This window comes from Pongo abelii, chromosome 20, assembly GCF_028885655.2.
Source record: "Pongo abelii isolate AG06213 chromosome 20, NHGRI_mPonAbe1-v2.0_pri, whole genome shotgun sequence".
In the NCBI taxonomy this organism is placed as follows: Eukaryota; Metazoa; Chordata; class Mammalia; order Primates; family Hominidae; genus Pongo; species Pongo abelii.
In genome coordinates this window covers 64,463,051-64,482,236 of record NC_072005.2, presented here as the reverse complement: position 1 = coordinate 64,482,236, position 19,186 = coordinate 64,463,051, and the positions used below count along the sequence as shown (strand labels likewise).

Below are 19,186 nucleotides of genomic sequence, written 5' to 3'. Positions count from 1 at the left end.
TATAGAAATGTGTGCATGTGGCCGGGCGCGGTGGCTCACGCCTATAATCTCAACACTTTGGGAGGCCGAGGCGGGCGGATCACGAGGTCAGGAGATGGAGACTATCATGGCTAACACGGTGAAACCCCGTCTCTACTAAAAAAATACAAAAAATTAGCCGGGCGTGGTGGCGGGCACCTGTAGTCCCAGCTACTCAGGAGCCTGAGGCAGGAGAATGGCTGAGGCAAGAGAATCGCTTGAACCCAGGAGGTGGAGAGGTTGCAGTGAAACAAGACTGCGTCATTGCACTCCAGCCTGGGCAATAAGAGTGAAACTCCATCTCAAAAAAAAAGAAAAAAAAAAAAGAAGAGATTTCTCACCTATATACTTTGAGTGTCTCTGCAGCCAGCAAAGCAGATGAAGGCCTGCTGGGCTGGAGCCCTAGGCCCTCCAATGCTGAAGTGCCCTGTGAAGTCTCCATCCATCCAGGCACTCTAGTAACCTGCTTCTTCTACCTGGAATTTATTCTAAGAATACCCACATGGCTCATTTCTCACTTCCTTCAAGTGCATTTCACCGGCTTTCTGATTAAGAAGTCCCACCTCTCCCCTTTGTCTCTTATCAAAGTAGCATTTCTTTCATTGTTTTTTGAGATTGATGTTAGACTTCTAAAAGGAATTGAATATATCTCAGATATCAAGTAAGAATTATGAAACGGATAAAAGCGTTGCTCAGTGAATTGGACGCAGTTATTGACTGGACACAGTAATTGGACACAATAATTGACTATGCAGGCAAAAGATGTTTTCTGTTGGAATCAGACAGAATTCTACCTTTGTACTACTGCTTCAAGGTGATCTAACGTTTCTCTTCTATCTTCTAGAAGCACTATTATGCCACTATCTGAAGTAGTTTTTCACCTGTCCCTGACCAAAAGTGCACAGACTGACTTCAATGCTTCCGAGTGCATACATTTGAAATGTAATATGATAGAGGCTGGGTGCGGTGGCTTACGCCTGTAATCCCAGCACTTTGAGAGGCCGAGGAGGGCAGATCACCTGGGGCCAGGAGTTTGGGACCACCATAGTGGAAACCCTGTCTCTACCGAAAATACAAAAAATTAGTCTGGCGTGGTGGCGCGCGCCTACAGTCCCAGCTACTTGGAAGGCTGAGGCACGAGAATCGCTTGAACCCGGGAGGCGGAGGTTGCAGTGATCCCAGATGGCGCCGCTGCACTCCAGCCTGGGGAACAGAGGGAAACTTTGTCTTAAAAAAAAAAAAAAAAAGGAATAAACTTATATGGTAATGTTTATTAGCTTCCCTATTAGTGGATATATTTCGTGTCTGAATGGCTCTATGGAATGATGTACATATTTGGATTGGCAGCCTTAGGCAGCGTCTGATAATAATTTTAGCCTCTGGGAGTCTGCTGAACTTTATGAAGTTTGAAATAATATTCCCCAAACACTTGGGTGATCAGTTGCAGATGGCACCTCTAATATGCTGTCTGATTACGACCCATGTAAGAAAGGGCGAAGCCCCTCCACTGCCCTAGGACTTGGATAAGCCATTTCTCATCGCCCAGCGCCCCGGAGCTTCGCTTTTACTCCAAGAGGTTGGTGCAATGGGTCCCCGGCACCGACCTCGGGATCTATGAAAACTACATTACCTAGAATGCTCTGCGTTGAACACCACGCTACTTAGCCAGTAAGAGCTCAGAAGACCGACTTTCCTTGAGAGTCACAAAAAGAAAGGACGGGACTTTTGGCGGGGGCGGGGGGGGGGGTCCTCTTCGTGGCGGCCATTTTGGCTTCTCTGAGGTGTGTTCACCGGATCAGAGATAGCAGAGCGCCGGGTTGGGGCCACGAAGGCGTGAGGGGAGTCGTTGTCCCTGCTGCACGAAAGCGTCTAAGCTTTGGCGACGCCGCCCTGGGGGACCCACGTCAGGAGGGACCGCTGTCCCCGGGTCCCTACCATGGTCGCCCGCCGCTCCCGGCCCAGCTCTACCCACAAAGTCTGATGGCAGCGGCCACTCTGAGGACGCCAGCTCAGGTGAGTGCTGCATCTTCCCGGCCTCACACACCTTACCCCACCCACGTTCTAAATCCATCAGTGAGGGGCGCCTGCTCGCGTCCCCGCAGCCCAGGGTCGGGGACACAGAGGCGCTCGTGGGTGGGGCCCTGTTTCTGACACTACGTGTGACGAGGTGTGGGAGAGCATGACAGGCGGAGGAACCGGCGCGTGCAAAGGTTGAGGCGAGACTGAGCCAGGAGAATTCGGAAAGCTGTTTTCTGTAGGGAACGAAGAATATGAGGCGGAGTTACTCCTAGGGTTGTACCGTCATTGTGAGGACGCTAGAAGCCACGGAGAGTTCTGAACAAAGGAGGGACGCCATTTATGTTAGTTTTTTTTCTTTGAGACGGAGTTTCGCTCTTATCACCCAGGCTGGAGTGCAATGACGCGATCTCGGGTCACTGCAACCTCAGACTCCCGGGTTCAAGCGATTCTTCTGCCTCAGCCTCCCCAGCAGCTGGGATTACAAGCCTGCAGCTCGGATTACAACGTCCGGCTAATTTTTTGTATTTTTAGTAGAGATGGGATTTCACCATTTTGGCCAGACTGGTCTGGAACTCCTGACCTCAAGTGATCCTCCTGCCTCGGCCTCCCAAAGTGCTGGGATTACAGGCGTGAGCCACCGCACCCGCCCTATGTTAGGGTTTAAAAACTTTTCCAAAGACTGTTCACAGGAAGAGCAGCGATGGGGCGATGAGGACATTGAGACAGTTGGAGGCTGCATCTTTTTTTCATTGCCCTGCAGTTGGCAAGAGGTGACAGCACTGAGACCCGAAAGTAAAACAGCCAGCCTGAGTTCAGGGCCAGGCAGGGCTACAGGGAGGCTTGAGCCCATCTAGCCTCACCAGGGATGCATTCCTCTTTCCCTGGTTCTCCTAGTTGTAGAAGGGCCTATGGAACTCATATAGGGAAGTGAAGAGTGTTCGGTCCCTCAGTGGCCCCTACCCCCATGTTCTTGGGATTGTGGTTTCCTAGTATTCTTAAGTGCTGTTACCCCAATCCTGGGTCTGGTGCCCTGGAGAAATTCCAAGCCCAGGGCTCTAAGTCCATGCCAGGGGTTATACTGAGGTGTTCCCATTTTTGTCAGCCAGTGGAAACTTGTGAAAGGTTATCTCTGGCACTGGTATCAGGAGGCTCAAGTGCTTAGTAAAACTAAGCTGAGATTTTTGAGGAAACCATAGATCTGTTTCCTTTTAGCTAGGAACAAAGAGCAGGGGGAAGGAGTCAGGACTGCAGTGGCTGCCTGAGAAGTTGGGTACCTATTCTGGAGGTAATGAGAGATTTGGGTTAGAAGAGGGAGGTGATCTTACCAAAGTCCTAACAGGGTCCATCCTGTTAGCGTGGAGAGCAGACTGTGGGGTTGAGGGAAGAGGAAAGAAGATCAGAGTGGAAGCTACAGCCACTCCAGGGTAATGAACCAGAGTCATTGATTAGGAGATGTGTTGCATTCTGGATGCAAATTTTTAAAGGGAGCAACTAAATTTTCTGATGTAGACAGCGAGGGAGTGAAACAGGATTCAGCAATGACCCCATGGTTCTTCAACTGAGATGGAGAAGTTGGTATTAACAGTAATATTCACTGGAGACAACAGGAGCTTTATTTGGTCATGTAAGAGTTTGAGATGTTTCAGAGACATTAAGTGGGCATTAAATAGGTGGCTGAACACCCAGGTCTGGAAATTCTGGGGAGTACTTCAGAATGGAGACATCCAAAATGTGGTAGTCATTGTGTGGACTAAGGTGAGTGAGCTGTGGATTACATTTAGAAGGGTTGATCTTTTTTTTTTTTTTTTTGGAGATGGAGTGTTGCTCTTGTTGCCCAGGCTGGAGTGCAATGGCACGAGCTTGGCTCACCACAACCTCCGCCTCCCAGGTTCAAGCAATTCTCCTGCCTCAGCCTCCCAAGTAGCTGGGATTACAGGCATGCGCCAACCACGCCCGGCTAATTTTGTATTTATTTAGTAGAGACAGGGTTTCTCCATGTTGGTCAGGCTAGTCTTGAACTCTCGACCTCAGGTGATCCACCCGCCTCAGCCACCCAGAGTTCTGGGATTATAGGTGTGAGCCACCGCATCCGGCCTACAAGGGTTAATCTTTAGGCATGGTGGTACAGGTTATTTGGCCAGGAAGGGCAGAGTAGGGGCTAAGGACCAAGCCTTTTGGTTGGATAAATGGGTGATGTTCTTGGGCTTTCTAAACAGAGGTAAGGGAGGTTAGTGGTTATGGAGGTAGGGTGTTTGGAGAGGATAGTTGGGCAGGTGGCATACGCTTTCAAGGAAAGAGTGGATGTAAGGTGGATGCAGAGGCATAGGTGTATTTAAGGTAAATGGCTGTCCTTTTTTTCCTTCGTGCTTATTCAGCACTCTGTGGAATCACCAGGATTTTTTGATGACTTTGATGGGGTCTGGGGTGTTTACTCAACCTGGAGGATAAGGCCAGGTGCCAATGTGGTCATCTGTGACAGTCACTTGGCCTGGGGCAGGTGATCAGTGGAGCTAGTCTTTGAGTGTTAAGTGGACAGAGGAAGGTTGTTACTGCTGAGGGGACAGCAAGTGCAGCACGGAAGTGGAATAGGGCCATGGGTATCTGAGATGCACATGTGGTTCTGTGTGGCCTAAGTCTGAGGCAAAGAATGGAGCCAGCCAGGGAGCCCTCATAGGATTTGGGGCTGCTACCACTAGTGGATGCCCTGGGAGATCTAGGGTAGTATTAGATCCGTTTGAATTTGTCGAGCATACTCTGGATGCTGTGTGCTAAGTTATCGTGTAAAGTCTAAAATTAAGGCCCGGTATGACATCTGGTGAAATCAGGGTGGCATCAAATGGCCTGAGTACAAGTTTCCCTCCCTACTTTTCTCCCGAACAGACAACCCTTTTAATCAAGGAGACCAGGCACAATTTCTGCCTATCACTTTGTAGCAGATTTCAGCTCCCTACCAGGCCATGGAGTTTTCCAAACAAGCCCATTGTGGGAACCAGGGGGCAGTTGATCCTTTTGTTCTCAAAATGCTTGCATCCCACAGCTTTTGGTTATTCACTTTTTTTCTGGACTAGACCCCCATGTGACCCTATGTGGTACATGTTGTCCTCATCTCCCAGGTTCTATGTACATATGATTAATAAACTGCTATATCATCTTTCTTTTTTTTTTTTTTTTTGAGACGGAGTCTCGCTCTGTCGCCCAGACTGGAGTGCAGTTTCGCAATCTCGGCTCACTGCAACCTCCGCCTCCTGGGTTCAAGCAATTCTCCTGCCTCAGCCTCCTGAGTAGCTGGGATTACAGGTGTGCTTCACCACGCCCAGCTAATTTTTCTATTTTTAGTAGAGATGGGGTTTCACCATGTTGGTCAGCCTGGTCTTGAACTCCTGACCTCGTGATCTGCCCGTCTTGGCCTCCCAAAGTGCTGGGATTACACGCATGAGCCACCATACCCAGCTGCTGTATCGTCTTCTAGTGTCAGGTATTGTGTGTTTGTCCATATCCATAACCCTAGTGTGGCAATCCTGCCTTCGCTAATGGGGTAAAGAGGAAGAGATTAAAACAGTGACATGGGAGGTAAGAGCAGGGAGATGCCTATGGTGTGGGCAGTGAGGTGGCAGCCCTGGGCTTGGGGCTGTGGTGTCTGGAGATAGGAGGGATGCGTATACTGAAGAATGACGTGCATCTGGAAAGGGAGTAAGTGACAGCTGCAGGGCCCTGGTATTGAGACTTAGATGACCTTGGACATTTCAGGGGGATTTCATGATGGGATAGTGTGGATCCTTCCATGCCAGGCCCCCAGCTTAGATGCCTATTTATCCATGTGCTGGTTTCTCCTCTCAGTTGGGGAGCTTGGGAAGAGAATGGACATGGGGTAAAGATGTGGGGGTATGCATTGTGGGTCCTTGGGATAGGGGCTTTTGTTGGTTTCATATCTGTTCCCATTGTGGCAGGGCACTGTGACCTTTGAAGATGTGGCCGTACACTTCTCCTGGGAGGAATGGGGTCTCCTTGATGAGGCTCAAAGATGCCTGTACCGTGATGTGATGCTGGAGAACTTGGCTCTTTTAACCTCTCTAGGTAAGGTTCTTTTACCCTTTCCTGTGCCCTGAGCTAGTCTGTGCCCTTCCTCTTTTCCCTATAGGCAAGTCTGTCCTTCTCATGACAAGACTATGGGCTCTGCTTTTTTCTCAGTTCCCTGCATAGTTCTGTCATTGGTAAGACTAAGGTGTGCATACTGTCTTCTCTCCTTGAGGAGCCCCAGTACCTGTTTCCTCACAGCCTCACAGGGAAGGATTCAGAGTCTGCAGTCTTGCAGTCACCCTAGTGCATCCCACCTTGATTGTCCCCTCCATGTCTGGGTGACTTTTTCCAGATTTGAGGATCCTGTGTGCCCCAGCTACTACTTCTATCCCATAGCTGGCATTTCATTATGCCTGCCTATGCCAGGAGTTATTGTCACTGACATGGTCACTACTTATGTAGACCATGGACTCTTCTTACAAAGTATTTCTCTGAAATTTTCTTTGTAGTATTTGTGTGTGTGTGTTTTTTTCCTGTGGGCTGTGTGAGTTTTTGTGGGACAGTGCAGGCTGCTCTTCTGTTCTTTCTTCCCTTAGTACTTACATTATCCAGATGCTGTATCAGAGCAGCAACCTATTCTGTTTGGTGAGCATTTTGGTGCCAATGCCAGTGGTCACAGCTCACTTCCGGTTTCCCTTCACCATTCTTGACATTTTGCTGACATGTCAGCTCTACTACTTGTCACTTCTGCTCTTAACATCCAGCCTGGGGCTAATCCTCACATCTCTGGACTCCGTATCTTAGCTGTTTTTCTCACTGCTACACCTGCAGTTCTTTCTAATGTTAGCCTCTACATAGTGTGTCATGAGGTATGCACATACTGTTTTTTTGACACGGAGTCTCACTCTGTCACCCAGGCTGGAGTGCAGTGGCGTGATCTCAGCTTACTGCAACCTCTGCCTCCCAGGTTCAAGCAATTCTCCTGCCTCAGCCTCCTGAGTAGCTGCGATAACAGGCGCATGCCACTGCACCTGGCTAATTTTTGTATTTTTTTAGAGATGGAGTTTTACCATCTTGCCCAGGCTGGTCTTAAACTCCTGACCTCGTAATCCACCCGCCTTGGCCTCCCAAAGTGCTGGGATTACAGGTGTGAGCCACTGTGCCTGTCCTTGCACATACTCTTAAACAGTCCTTGAAGGCCAGCTGCTGCATTGCAGTCGTATTTCCATGGGCTTGCATATACTATTCTACATAGCACTCATGTGTCACCAGCAGATAAGCTTCTGCTAAAGTTGTTTGCAGAGGATTTAGTATTAGACCCTGCCTCTCTCTTTGTGATACCTCATGGTTGTGGCCTTTACCTCTTGAGCTCTCCCACATTCCTATAATCTTTTTTTTTTTTTTTTTTTTTTTGGAGATGGAGTCTCCGTCACCCAGGCTGGAATGCAGTGGTGCAATCTTGGCTCGCTGCAACCTCCGCCTCCCGGGTTCAAGTGATTCTCCTGCCTCAGCCTCCCGAGTCCTGGGACTACAGGCACCCACCACCATGTCCAGCTAATTTTTGTATTTTTAGTAGAGACGGGGTTTCACCATATTGGCCAGGCTGGTCTCAAACTCCTGACTTTGTGATCCACCCACCTTGGCCTCCCAAAGTGCTGGGATTACAGGCGTGAGCCACTGCACCCGGCCCATTCTTGTAATCTGTATATCCTAGAATTGCTAAATGGCCTCATCTGCAACCTGAACCCAACTCTACTGTCATGCAAACAATCCCATGGACTTGTTCCTGGGTTTGTCATACACACACTTGTATAGGGGCTGTCTCCTCCCACCATAGTTAATGTGCACTTCACTAGCATTTCTTGCTTTTAGGTTTTTGGCATAGAGTGGTGGATGAGGAGGCACCTTCTGACCAGAGCATTTCTTTAGAAGGAGTGACCCAACTCAGGACTTCTAAGGCAGATCTTTCTCCCTAGAAGGACCACCCCTGTGAGACGTGTAGCCTGGTCTTGAGAGATAGTTTGCTCTTGGCTGGGCCCTAGGGGACACATCATAGGCAGAAATTATATAGGGGTGGGGCATGTGGGAAATAATTGTATTTCATTGCAGATGTTCATCACCAGAAGCAGCACCTTGGAGAAAAACATTTCAGAAGCAATGTGGGCAGAGCCATGTTTGTGAAGACCTGCACATTCCATGTGTCAGGGGAGCCTTCCACCTGCAGAGAAGTTGGGAAGGACTTCCTGGCCAAGTTGGGATTTCTCCATCAACAGGCTGCTCACACTGGGGAGCAATCAAATAGCAGAAGCGATGGTGGGGCTGTCAGTCACAGAGGAAAAACTCATTACAACTGTGGAGAACACACAAAAGCATTCAGCCGTAAACACATACTTGTTCAGCAGCAGAGAACCCTCACTACAGAAAGATGTTACATATGCAGTGAATGTGGGAAATCCTTTAGCAAAAGCTACAGCCTCAATGACCATTGGAGAGTTCACACTGGAGAAAAGCCTTATGAATGTCGAGAGTGTGGGAAGTCCTTTAGGCAAAGCTCTAGTCTCATTCAGCATCGGAGAGTTCACACTGCAGTACGACCTCATGAATGTGATGAATGTGGAAAATTATTTAGCAACAAGTCTAACCTCATTAAACATCGGAGAGTTCACACTGGGGAAAGGCCATATGAGTGCAGTGAATGTGGGAAATCCTTTAGCCAAAGGTCTGCACTCCTTCAACATCGGGGAGTTCACACTGGGGAGAGGCCTTATGAGTGCAGTGAATGTGGGAAGTTTTTTACATATCATTCTAGTCTCATAAAGCACCAGAAAGTTCACAGTGGATCCAGGCCTTATGAGTGCAGCGAATGTGGGAAGTCATTTAGCCAAAACTCTAGCCTCATTGAACACCATAGGGTTCACACTGGAGAAAGGCCTTATAAGTGCAGCGAATGTGGGAAATCCTTTAGCCAAAGGTCTGCACTCCTTCAACATCGGGGAGTTCACACTGGGGAGAGGCCTTATGAGTGCAGTGAATGTGGGAAGTTCTTTCCCTACAGCTCCAGTCTCCGAAAACACCAGAGAGTTCACACCGGATCAAGACCCTATGAGTGCAGTGAATGTGGAAAATCCTTTACTCAAAATTCCGGCCTCATTAAGCACAGGAGGGTTCACACGGGGGAGAAGCCTTATAAGTGCAGTGAATGTGGGAAATCCTTTAGCCATAACTCCAGCCTTATTAAACATCAGAGAATTCATAGTCGATAAAAGCCTTATGAGTGGCAAATGTGGAAAATCTATTAGCACCCTGGAGAAAGTCCTTGAGTACACAGTGAATGTCAGAAAGCTTCAGCTGAAGGCCGTATCTCATTGAGTGCCACACAGTTCACAAGGGAAAGACACTTTTGATATGTAGGGATGTCCAGTTGATATAACAGCTCTGAAGGAGATCCCTTATGAGGGTGGCATCAGCCTGAATTCAACATCCTATATCTGAACATCTGCATAAATTCCAGGTATGTGCGAACTGTATTGCACCTTTTGCCCTGCCCAGGGCCCATGTCAGATTTATGTCTCTGCTGATACTATAGTGGAAGCCATTTTACCTCTACTGCCTGGCAGGTGACCACCAGTGTGCACCACTCACCCATTCCAGTGTATTCAGGTAAGTGAAACTTGGTGTTCTCCTGTTCATGGGAGGAATTTGTAAATAGCCTAAGCATTTATTCCTTTTTTTTTTCCTTTCTGATGAGTTAGGCCATGGACCTGACCCAGTTTCGCCCAGAGGACTCTGCTGGTGACGTGAAAAGAGGGACTACATATTTCAGGATATTGTTGGTCTCACATGACTCTTGATAGAGTTTGCCAGCCTTCAAATCACCAACTGTGGGAACCATCTGCCTCTTATTGCCTTGGTTTGTACAATAATAAAGGCCTTATTAATCTTGGGGGTTCTATATGTATGAGTTGGTTTGAAAACAGTTGGGTTCTGCTAACATGAAGGGGTGAATAACTTTTTTTGGAGATCCCAAACATTGTGTAGCTCAACAGGGACAGGGACAGGGACAGTAGGACGGCAGAATATAGCTCTCTCTCTAGTTTGAGCCTAGTTTTCATTGCTATTCAAGGCCTCTGAGAAAAAACTACAGGGTATTGTCCTAATTTATATCCTGGATGCCATAGAGGTTAGCCTGAGGAGGCAGCAGTTACTTGACATCCTTTGGTGCTTCTGAAAGCAACATGAAATTGTTCTCTTGTTCACAAGGAGTATTGCATCATGTTCAGTGCCAGTGGGGGAAATCTGTTCCCCAGGTCCTGTATGCCTTGATATCCTGAATTCCATAGGGTAGCACCACAGGTGGTAAGATTATAGTAGGAATTACAATTGTTATAGAAGTACTGGATTGATAGAGAGTGGAAAACTGCAATAACACTGCAATAAATAGAATTTGCCCCTTTTACAGAGGTTTCCATGATGTTCGTTATTGTGGCTCTTAAGGATGAGCAGGTACAGAAATCCTCAGGACCTACAGAATTGTGTATCTTGTGTAGCTGAGGTCATTGTCAGAAATTGTATGGAATCCTGTAGCCTCTGGGATGTTCACCTCAAGGTCATTGCTATGCAGGCAGGAAAACAAGGATAGAGAAGGGAGGTCTAGGCCATTGATATAGCCTTTGTGATCCAGCCAACATTTCTGTTGAGTCAGGTGGAAATGGCCTTCACTGTTCACTTGTATTTGTGATCACTGAGGCAAAATCCTCTCCCAGGATATGAGGAGAGAGATGGTGGAATCAGCATAGGGTTGTCAAACCTGATTTTCCAAAAACAATAGGAAATTCAGACTTTTATTTTGAACCATATTTTGTTAGGTTGGTGCAAAAGTAACTGTGGTTTTGAACCATGATTTATTTTTATTTTTATTTTTTTTTGAGTCAGAGTCTTGCTCTGTTGCCCAGGCTGGAGGGCAATGGCACTATCTCAGCTCATTGCAACCTCTGCCTCCCAGGTTCAAGCGATTCTTCTGCCTCAGCCTCCCAAGTAGCTGGGATTACAGGCACCCGCCATCACACCCGTCTGATATTTGCATTTTTAGTAGACATGGGGTTTCACCATGTTGGCCAGGCTGGTCTCGAACTCCTGACTTCATGTGATCCACCCACCTTGGCCTCCCAAAGTGCTGGGATTTACAGGCGTGAGCCACCGCGCCCAGCCAAGCTTTTTCACCGTTCCAATTTCCTTCAAATGCTGAACAACCGTGGAACGGTTGACATTGAGTTCTTAGGCAACTTCTCATGTAGTTGTAAGAGGATCAGCTTCTAAAATTGCTCTCAATTGGTCATTGTCAACTTCCAGTGGCTGGCCACTACACTCCTTCTCTTCAAGGTTTTGTCTCCTTTGCAAAACTTCTTGAACCACCACTACACTGTACATTCGTTAGCAGTTCCTGGGCCAAATGTGTTTATATTGCGAGTTGTCTCTGCTGCTTTAGGACCCATTGTGAACTCAAGTAAAATCTCAGCCGGGTGCGGTGGCTCATGCCTGTAATCCCAGCACTTTGGGAGGCTGAGGTAGGTGGATCACAAGGTCAGGAGTTAGAGACCAGCCTGGCCAACATATTGAAACCTCTACTAAAAATACAAAAATTAGCCGGGCGTGGTGGCATGTGCCTGCAGCTACTTGGGAGGCTGAGGCAGGAGAATCACTTGAACCCGGGAGGCAGAAGTCACAGTGAGCCAAGATCACGCCACTGCACTCCAGCCTGGACGACAGACAGAACAAGACTGTCTCAAAAAAAAAAGAGGCTGGTCGCGGTGGCTCACACCTGTAATCCCAGCACTTTGGGAGGCCGAGGTGGGTGGATCACGAGGTCAGGAGTTCGAGACCAGCCTGGCCAACGTGGTGAAACCCTGTCTCTACTAAAAATACAAAAATTAGCTGGGCATAGTGGCACGCACCTGTAATCCCAGCTACTGGGGAGCCTGAGGCATAAGAATTGTTTGAACCCCAGGAGGTGGAGGTTGCAGTGAGCCAAGATCATGTCACTGCCCTCCAGCCTAGGCAACAGAGCAAGACTCTGTCTCAAAAAAATCGCTGAAATTTGAGTTTTGTCTAACATTTCCATAGTCTAAAATAAACATAAACAGCAAATAGTAAGTCAGCAAAAAAACATAAAGTGAGAAATGCCTATTAAAATGATGTATAACCGCATTTATTTAAGAATGTTTTCCAATATAAAATGGCAAAGTCCAACATGCAAAAATGGCAATTACTTTTGTACTAACCTGATAATAACTTTAATAAGAATAAATGGTACATATTTAAACTATATAATTTGATCAGCTTTGATATTCATATTAACCTGTAATTGCTCCCACCATGCCAATTTTGAAACTGCCAACATGTTACTGAATGTAGAATTGGGAAGAGTTGCTGACAGCATCCTAATATATTCTATTTCTACCATACTCATACAGTGGCCACGAATAACCTCAAGAATGTAGAAAATAAAATGTAGTGAAATGATTAGGAAGAAGTTGTTTCTTCACAATCATGACAACGAACCTGTCATTCCACAAGTTACCTCATTGTCCTTTAATAATTATCTGCCTATAGGCAACTATTGATTTACTTTCCATTATAATACACTAGTTTTCATTTGCTAGAATTTTATATGATTGAAACCATAATGTATTTACTCTTTTTTAATCCCTGGGCATATTCATGTATTTATTTTGAGATTCATCATTATAGCTCTATGAGTAGTTTCTTTTTTTTGTATTGCTGAGAAGTATGATGTTCTGTGGATATACCAGTATTCGTTTATTCATTCATCCATTTGTTATGGATATTTTGAGTAGTTTTTTAAAGTAGTTTGAGGTTTAACGGAACTTAAAGTGCTTATATTTAAAATGCATATTTTGATATTTTCATACATGCTTACACCCTGGAACCAAGTTTCCTTCTGTCTTTTTAGTTCATTCTCAACATATAAAATTAATTTTCATTGTGTAAAATTACTGGTACAATGACATATTTTGTCTCCTGTTACAGCTGTGTTCAATTACAAAAAAAGATGGAAAAGACTGTTATGAAGCCAGATGAACCTTTCTCCAGTCTTCCTTCATTATTTTTTTTTCCTTCACCATTTATCATTTCATAGTCATTTATGTTTCATCGGTCCTCATGTGTACTAGTGGGTTATTTTACTTATAATCCCAGACATCGTATCATTTAATGCATGGCCTCTTCAGAATGCAATTTTAAAATGTAAAGGCTCTTTCATAACCCCCCCAAAAATCACACAAATGTATTTTAAAATGTAAATATTTTATCGCTTGTTTTCTCAGTTGTCTAAAACAATGTGTTTCTTAAGGAAGATCATTTGTATTCAGGATCCAAATGTATATTTAATAGCTTTCAGTAGTTGTGTCTCATAAGTCTTTAACCTACAGGTTCCATTTACCTTTGTTTTCTTATTTCTTGAAGTTGCTGAGTCATTTTTTTATTAGCATTTGCTGTATTCTAGATTTGGCTTATTGAATCTCTGACATTGTTTAACTTGTACACTAGATGTTGATGAAATCGATGATTGAGATTTTGTCCCAGCAGACAGGTGTGTGATGGCAACAGTGAAATAAATACAAAACCTTCTTCCAACCCAGAAATCCTCTCCACGAAGGTAGAGACAGAAAACACTTTTATTAAGCATTAAACCAGAATGTGATGTACATCACAGACAATCCACTAAGAAATTGCAAGGTAAGAAAAAAGCCTCACTCCTTCATATGGCCTGGCAGATGTAGCCCATTACATACATGTTTTCAAGATAAACAACAATAAGTCCTCAAATACGAATTTGACAGCACCATTTGTCACACATAGTTCATCCTAACAGGTGATGCTCTATTACCTTACTGGCTTTACCTAGAGGAAAAACAAACTTATCATATCTTTATGACAGAGGATAATGAGGGGAGCTGCCTTGGGGCTGCTGGATGATACATCGGGACAGGACAGTGCGAGCTTCCAGCAAGGCAGCTCTAGTTGGAGCCCTGATTTCTTTCCAAGGTGAGGAGAGGGTGATGATAGTACCCTTGGGAAGGGGAGTGAAAGGTGCTGAGGGACTGTGGTATTTATAGCTGAGGGGTTTCCTGGGGGCTGTGGGTCTCTTGTCTTTGCCACTCTGCCTCAACACTGAAACTGTCCATTCCCTACTTGGAGGCTGCACCCAAAACCTCCCTCTGCCTTCATGCTCTGGCCTCCCCCTGCAGGTTACCACCCTGGGTCTTGGTGCTTGCAGCAGTTCTGGTGCCTGGCTGCCCCAGGCCCTCTGCTCCCTCTGCTGCCTGGGTTTAATCCCTCCTCTGCCACTGCCCAACATCACGACTCTGCTGGTTTTGTAGCCTCTTGGTACCTCAGTTTTATGTTTGTGGAATAGGGGTGCTCACAGTACTCTCTGGGATCCTGGCAAAAGGTGTGGTAGGCAGGTGGTAAGCAGGGCCGAGCACTATCCCCAGCACCTAGTGAGTTGATGCCTTATCATTTACCTGATCCAGGCAGGTCTTAAGGTACAAGAGAAAGAGAAATGGGGCTTCTTAGAACCCCCTGACCCCACAGCTTCTACTTGGATGGAATTTTTGGAAGTACTGGCTGCAGAGTCCAGAGACCTCAGTGTGAATTTCTGAAGGACTCCTTCCCAAGGAAGTGACCTTGAGAAAGTCCCAAACAACCCCTGTCAAGGACGTGACTGACAACAGCTTCTCTAATGTTTGTCTCCCTTTCCAATTTAAGAAGAAATGGATGAAATCAAGTATGTGTCCCTAACCAATCACAGAGTAGGCCCTACTTGTAGTTAGCCTGCCTTCAGCTTCCTCAGGCCCACAGAATCCAATTAGGCACACCTAAAGCCTTCCTTTTTTTCTACTCAAGAATTCCAGCTGGGCGGCATGGTGGGACACACCAGGGACAGGGGCTGAGTGGGCTGGGGCAGGGCTGGGTTAGTGACTAGAGACCTTGGCCCTGCCTGCTCTCTTTTCCCTCCCTTCCTGTGTGATGGTCAGTGTCTGCCCCTCTTTGAACCTCAGTGGTTGATTAGAATAAAACGAAGGGAAAAAGAGGCTGGGCTCTGTGGCTAACGCCTGTAATCCCAGCACTTTGGGAGGCCAAGGCCGGTGGATCACCTGAGGTCAGGAGTTTTGAGACCAGCCTGAACAACATGGAGAAACCCCATCTCTACTAAAAATACAAAATTAGTCGGGTGTGGTGGCACATGCCTGTGATCCAGCTACTCGGGAGGCTGAGGCAGGAGAATCGCTTGAACCTGGGAGGTGGAGGTTGCAGTGAGCCGAGATAGTGCCACTGCACTCCAGCCTGGGCAACAAGAAACTCCATCTCCAAAAGAAAAAAAAAAAAAGGAATCCCGGCTGTGCACAGTGGCTCACATCTGTAATCTCAGCACTTTGGAAGGCCAAGGAGGGTAGATCACTTGAGGCCTGAAGTTTGAGACCAGCGTGGCCAACATGGCAAAACCCTGTCTCAACTAAAAATACAAAAATTAGCCAGGCATGGTGGTGTGCGCCTGTAGTGCCAACTGCTCAGGAGGCTGAGACGAGAATGGTTTGCACACTTCCCTGGATGCTGACAATCAAGACTACTACTTTCTTTTCTTTCTTTTTTTTTTTTTTTTGAGATGGAGTCTCCCTCTGTCACCCAGGCTGGAGTGCAATGGCGCAATTTCGGCTCACTGTAACCTCCGCCTCCCGGGTTTAAGCGATTCTCCTGCCTCAGCCTCCAGAGTAGCTGAGATGACAGGCGCGCACCACCACGCCCAGCTAATTTTTGTAGTTTTAGTAGAGATGGGGTTTCACCATGTTGGTCAGGCTGGTCTTGAAGTCCCAACCTCAGGTGATCCACCCACCTTGGCCTCCCAAAGTGCTGGAATTACAGGCGTGAGTCACAGCGCCTGGCCAAGACTACTGTTTTCATGTGGAGCTAATACTGACCCACTTCCTAAGGATTACCTCATTATTTATTCCTCCTTCCCCCCAAAAAGAGTAGAGAGGAATTATCATTCCTGGCTCTTAATGTATCTGCAGTTCAGAGAGGGCAAGCAACATCCATACACGACCACAGCTGCCAAGTGTGGGAAAATATTTTAAATAGCCAATTTTCAAGGCATGATAAATCTAAGTACTGGCAGCCAGCCTGCAAATGTAACAAACCGCATGGCTCATGCATCTAGAAGGTCACAATAGGTACACAGAATGTAGAGGAGGGGTCAGGCCATAAAAGGGAAGAATGTTTCATTATTGGAAATCAAAACTTAAGCAGGGAAGGGGACCAGGGTTTAACCTTATAAGGGGGATAATGAAACTTAGATGACATCTGGGAAGACTGTAACCTCATAGTACTGGACCAATGAGTAACTGGGAGAAGGGACTTGCGAGCGAGGAGATAAATTACCTGTTGTGACTACCCTAGATGTGCCTGCCTACACCAGACCCCTGATCTTGCAAGACTGTTATTGAAAGTCTCACTTTTGCTGTTCTTCGTGCCTTTTAGTCCATTCTTTGGGTTTGGATGGGTGAGTGTGTTTCTCACACAAGCAGCTGAGGTCTACACTGAACTGGGTTGGCTTGCCTTGGTCCCTTTATTCCTCTGACTGGAAATGCAGGAGACTCTGGACAGATTCCTCTCTGCCAAGTCTGCTAAGCCCAGAACATGAGTAACCACACTGGGACACTGCCACCTGGGGCCTCAAGTCCTTCTCCACAAACTTGCTTCCCATGGTCAGCATTGCCACTGCCTGAACACCTCTAACAGGGTCCCTGGTGTCACTCCAAACACATCACTCTCACAACCACATGCAATAATTCATTCCTAGGGTCCTTTCGGTCTTCCATCTAAACACCACCATAGGATGCTTCCTCCAGACTATACTGAACTGTCACTCAGTTATCAGTCACTACTGCAGACATTGGGAGAGAAGATGAAGAACTGAGAATGTCCAGTGTGACCATTGCGTGTCTCTGTACCCATGGCTTTCGCCTCCCAACCCCTCTAGCAGGTGTCCTTAGTCCCAACTGCTCCTCCCCAGCCCTGTGTAAAATCAATGACTGACAATGAGTACTAATCCCCAAGAGCGTTCCTTCTCCCACCTGTACTTGACCAACTACTGAAACTGGCTGAATCTGGCAGATCCCTCCTATAAAGCCCATAAACATCCTATTCTCCTGCCTAGGTCAAACCTGCTCACACATGTGTATTTCCAGGTTGTGCTGGGGTATGAACCAGTTTCCTCATCAGTACATCATCTAGTATGCAGTGATGTGTGTAGGGAGTAGTATTATCACATCAGGTTGTGCCTGCCTCATCACAATCGGCCCACAGAGATAGTGCAATTGTGTTTGTGGCCCACACATCAGATTTTTTTTTTTTTTTTTTCTGAGACGGAGTTTTGCTCTGTTGCCCAGGCTGGGGTACAATGGCGCAATCTCGGATCATTGTAGTCTCCGCCTCCCAGGTTCAAGTGATTCTCCTGCCTCAGCCTCCTGAGTAGCTGGGATTACAGGTGCGCACCACCACACCTGGCTAGTTTTTCTATTTTTAGTAGAGACGGGGTTTCACCATGTTGGCCAGGCTGGTCTCAAACTCCTGACCTTGTGATCTGTCCGCCTCGGCCTCCCAATGTGCTGGGACTACAGGCGTGAGCCCCGTGCCTGGCCCCACACATCAGATTTTTGGGTATTCCTAGCACATGTCTGTCCCACAAGTCTCTGTGGAGACTGCTATGGTGTGTCAGTATCTCCATCCCGTCTCACAGGTTCCTTGCGTGTTTTGCACATGCCTGTGTGTGTGTTTCAGGTTTGTCATACATCTTTTCTGTTGTGGATGTGGCATACACAAATGGCTCCAGGCTGTGCTAGGGGGTGTCAGTTTCCTCTATCTGTCAGTGTATGCCACAGATATATGTGTATCTTGCTAGGATGTGCTGTCACCACTGCACACCTGTCTCACAACCAGCACACACAATACCTGTAATGTTTATTTCCAGGCTGCTCAAGTTGTGGTAGCAAAAGACACACTGTGTTTCCAGGTTTGTTACCAACATAAACCTGTCCATTTGGAACAGATCTTAATCACTCATTTCATCAATATCTAGTATACAGGAAATACTGGGGAATGGGGGGCGGAGTGAGCGGTGAACACATTGAACAGAATCTGAGATTTAATAAGCCAAATCAACCATGTGGGAAGTTCTTTTTTTTTTTTGAGACGGAGTCTCGCTCTGTTGCCCAGGCTGGAGTGCAGTGGCAGGATCTCGGCTCACTGCAAGCTCCGCCTCTCGGGTTCACACCATTCTCCTGCCTCAGCCTTCCCAGTAGCTGGGACTACAGGCGCCCGCCACCGCGCCCACCTGGCTAATTTTTTGTATTTTTAGTAGAGACGGGGTTTCACCGTGGTCTCGATCTCCTGATCCCGTGATCCGCCCGCCTCGGCCTCCCAAAGTGCTGGGATTACAGGCGTGAGCCACCGTGCGCGGCACAATGTGGGAAGCTAATGGACAAGCAGTTTAGCAATGTTACATAAATATTAAAGAAGTAAGCAGTACGTATAGGTTAATAAACTCAAAGACACACCTACTAAACATCAAATATATTTTGTATGCTGATAGCAATCTGTCTTAAATAAGCAGCAGTTGATACAATTCAGTACTGTATATAAAACATCTATAATTTTGTACACATACACATTTTTATTTTGTATATTAATCTTATAGTTAGGAAAGGGTCTTTAAATTTTAGAAATGCAATCTGAAGACTTTATGCCTTTAATGAAATATCTGATTATAAATCCACATGGGGACAGATGAAACAAGAACCATGAATTGCTTGATAGTTTATGCTGGAAAAAAAAAAAAGAGAAAGAATGACCACAAAATGATAAATCCACCACTGCACTCCAGCCTGGGTGACAGAACGAGACCCTGTCTCAAAAAAAAAAAAAAAAAATGATAGAAGACTGGGAAAGGGTTCATCAGGTTTTATAATGATGTCTTCCATTTATGGACATATTTGTAAATAGCCCCTACAAAAGGCAGAATATGTCCTTCTATCGGTAATTTATATGTTGCAAA

At 46.4% G+C, this 19,186-nt stretch overlaps 1 protein-coding gene across 3 annotated transcripts; it reads left to right on the top strand.

Annotated features, from left to right (window-relative positions):
• Positions 1-1,753: 1,753 nt before the first annotated feature.
• On the top strand, positions 1,754-19,017 carry ZNF154 (zinc finger protein 154). Of its 3 annotated transcripts, XR_008516756.2 has the most exons (5): positions 1,754-2,031; positions 5,985-6,111; positions 8,164-9,714; positions 9,807-9,964; positions 13,102-19,017. XR_008516756.2 is itself a non-coding variant. In XM_054541258.2 (3 exons), the coding sequence occupies exons 1-3, from the start codon at positions 1,999-2,001 to the stop codon at positions 9,315-9,317; spliced, it is 1,314 nt and encodes a 437-aa protein (XP_054397233.1). In that variant the 5' UTR covers positions 1,754-1,998; the 3' UTR covers positions 9,318-9,997. The 3 variants fall into 3 exon arrangements, 1 of the variants encoding a protein (XP_054397233.1); XR_008516755.2 differs by lacking the exon at positions 13,102-19,017 and having other exon boundaries at positions 9,807-9,997; XM_054541258.2 differs by lacking the exon at positions 13,102-19,017 and having other exon boundaries at positions 8,164-9,997.
• The last annotated feature ends 169 nt before the right edge of the window (positions 19,018-19,186 follow it).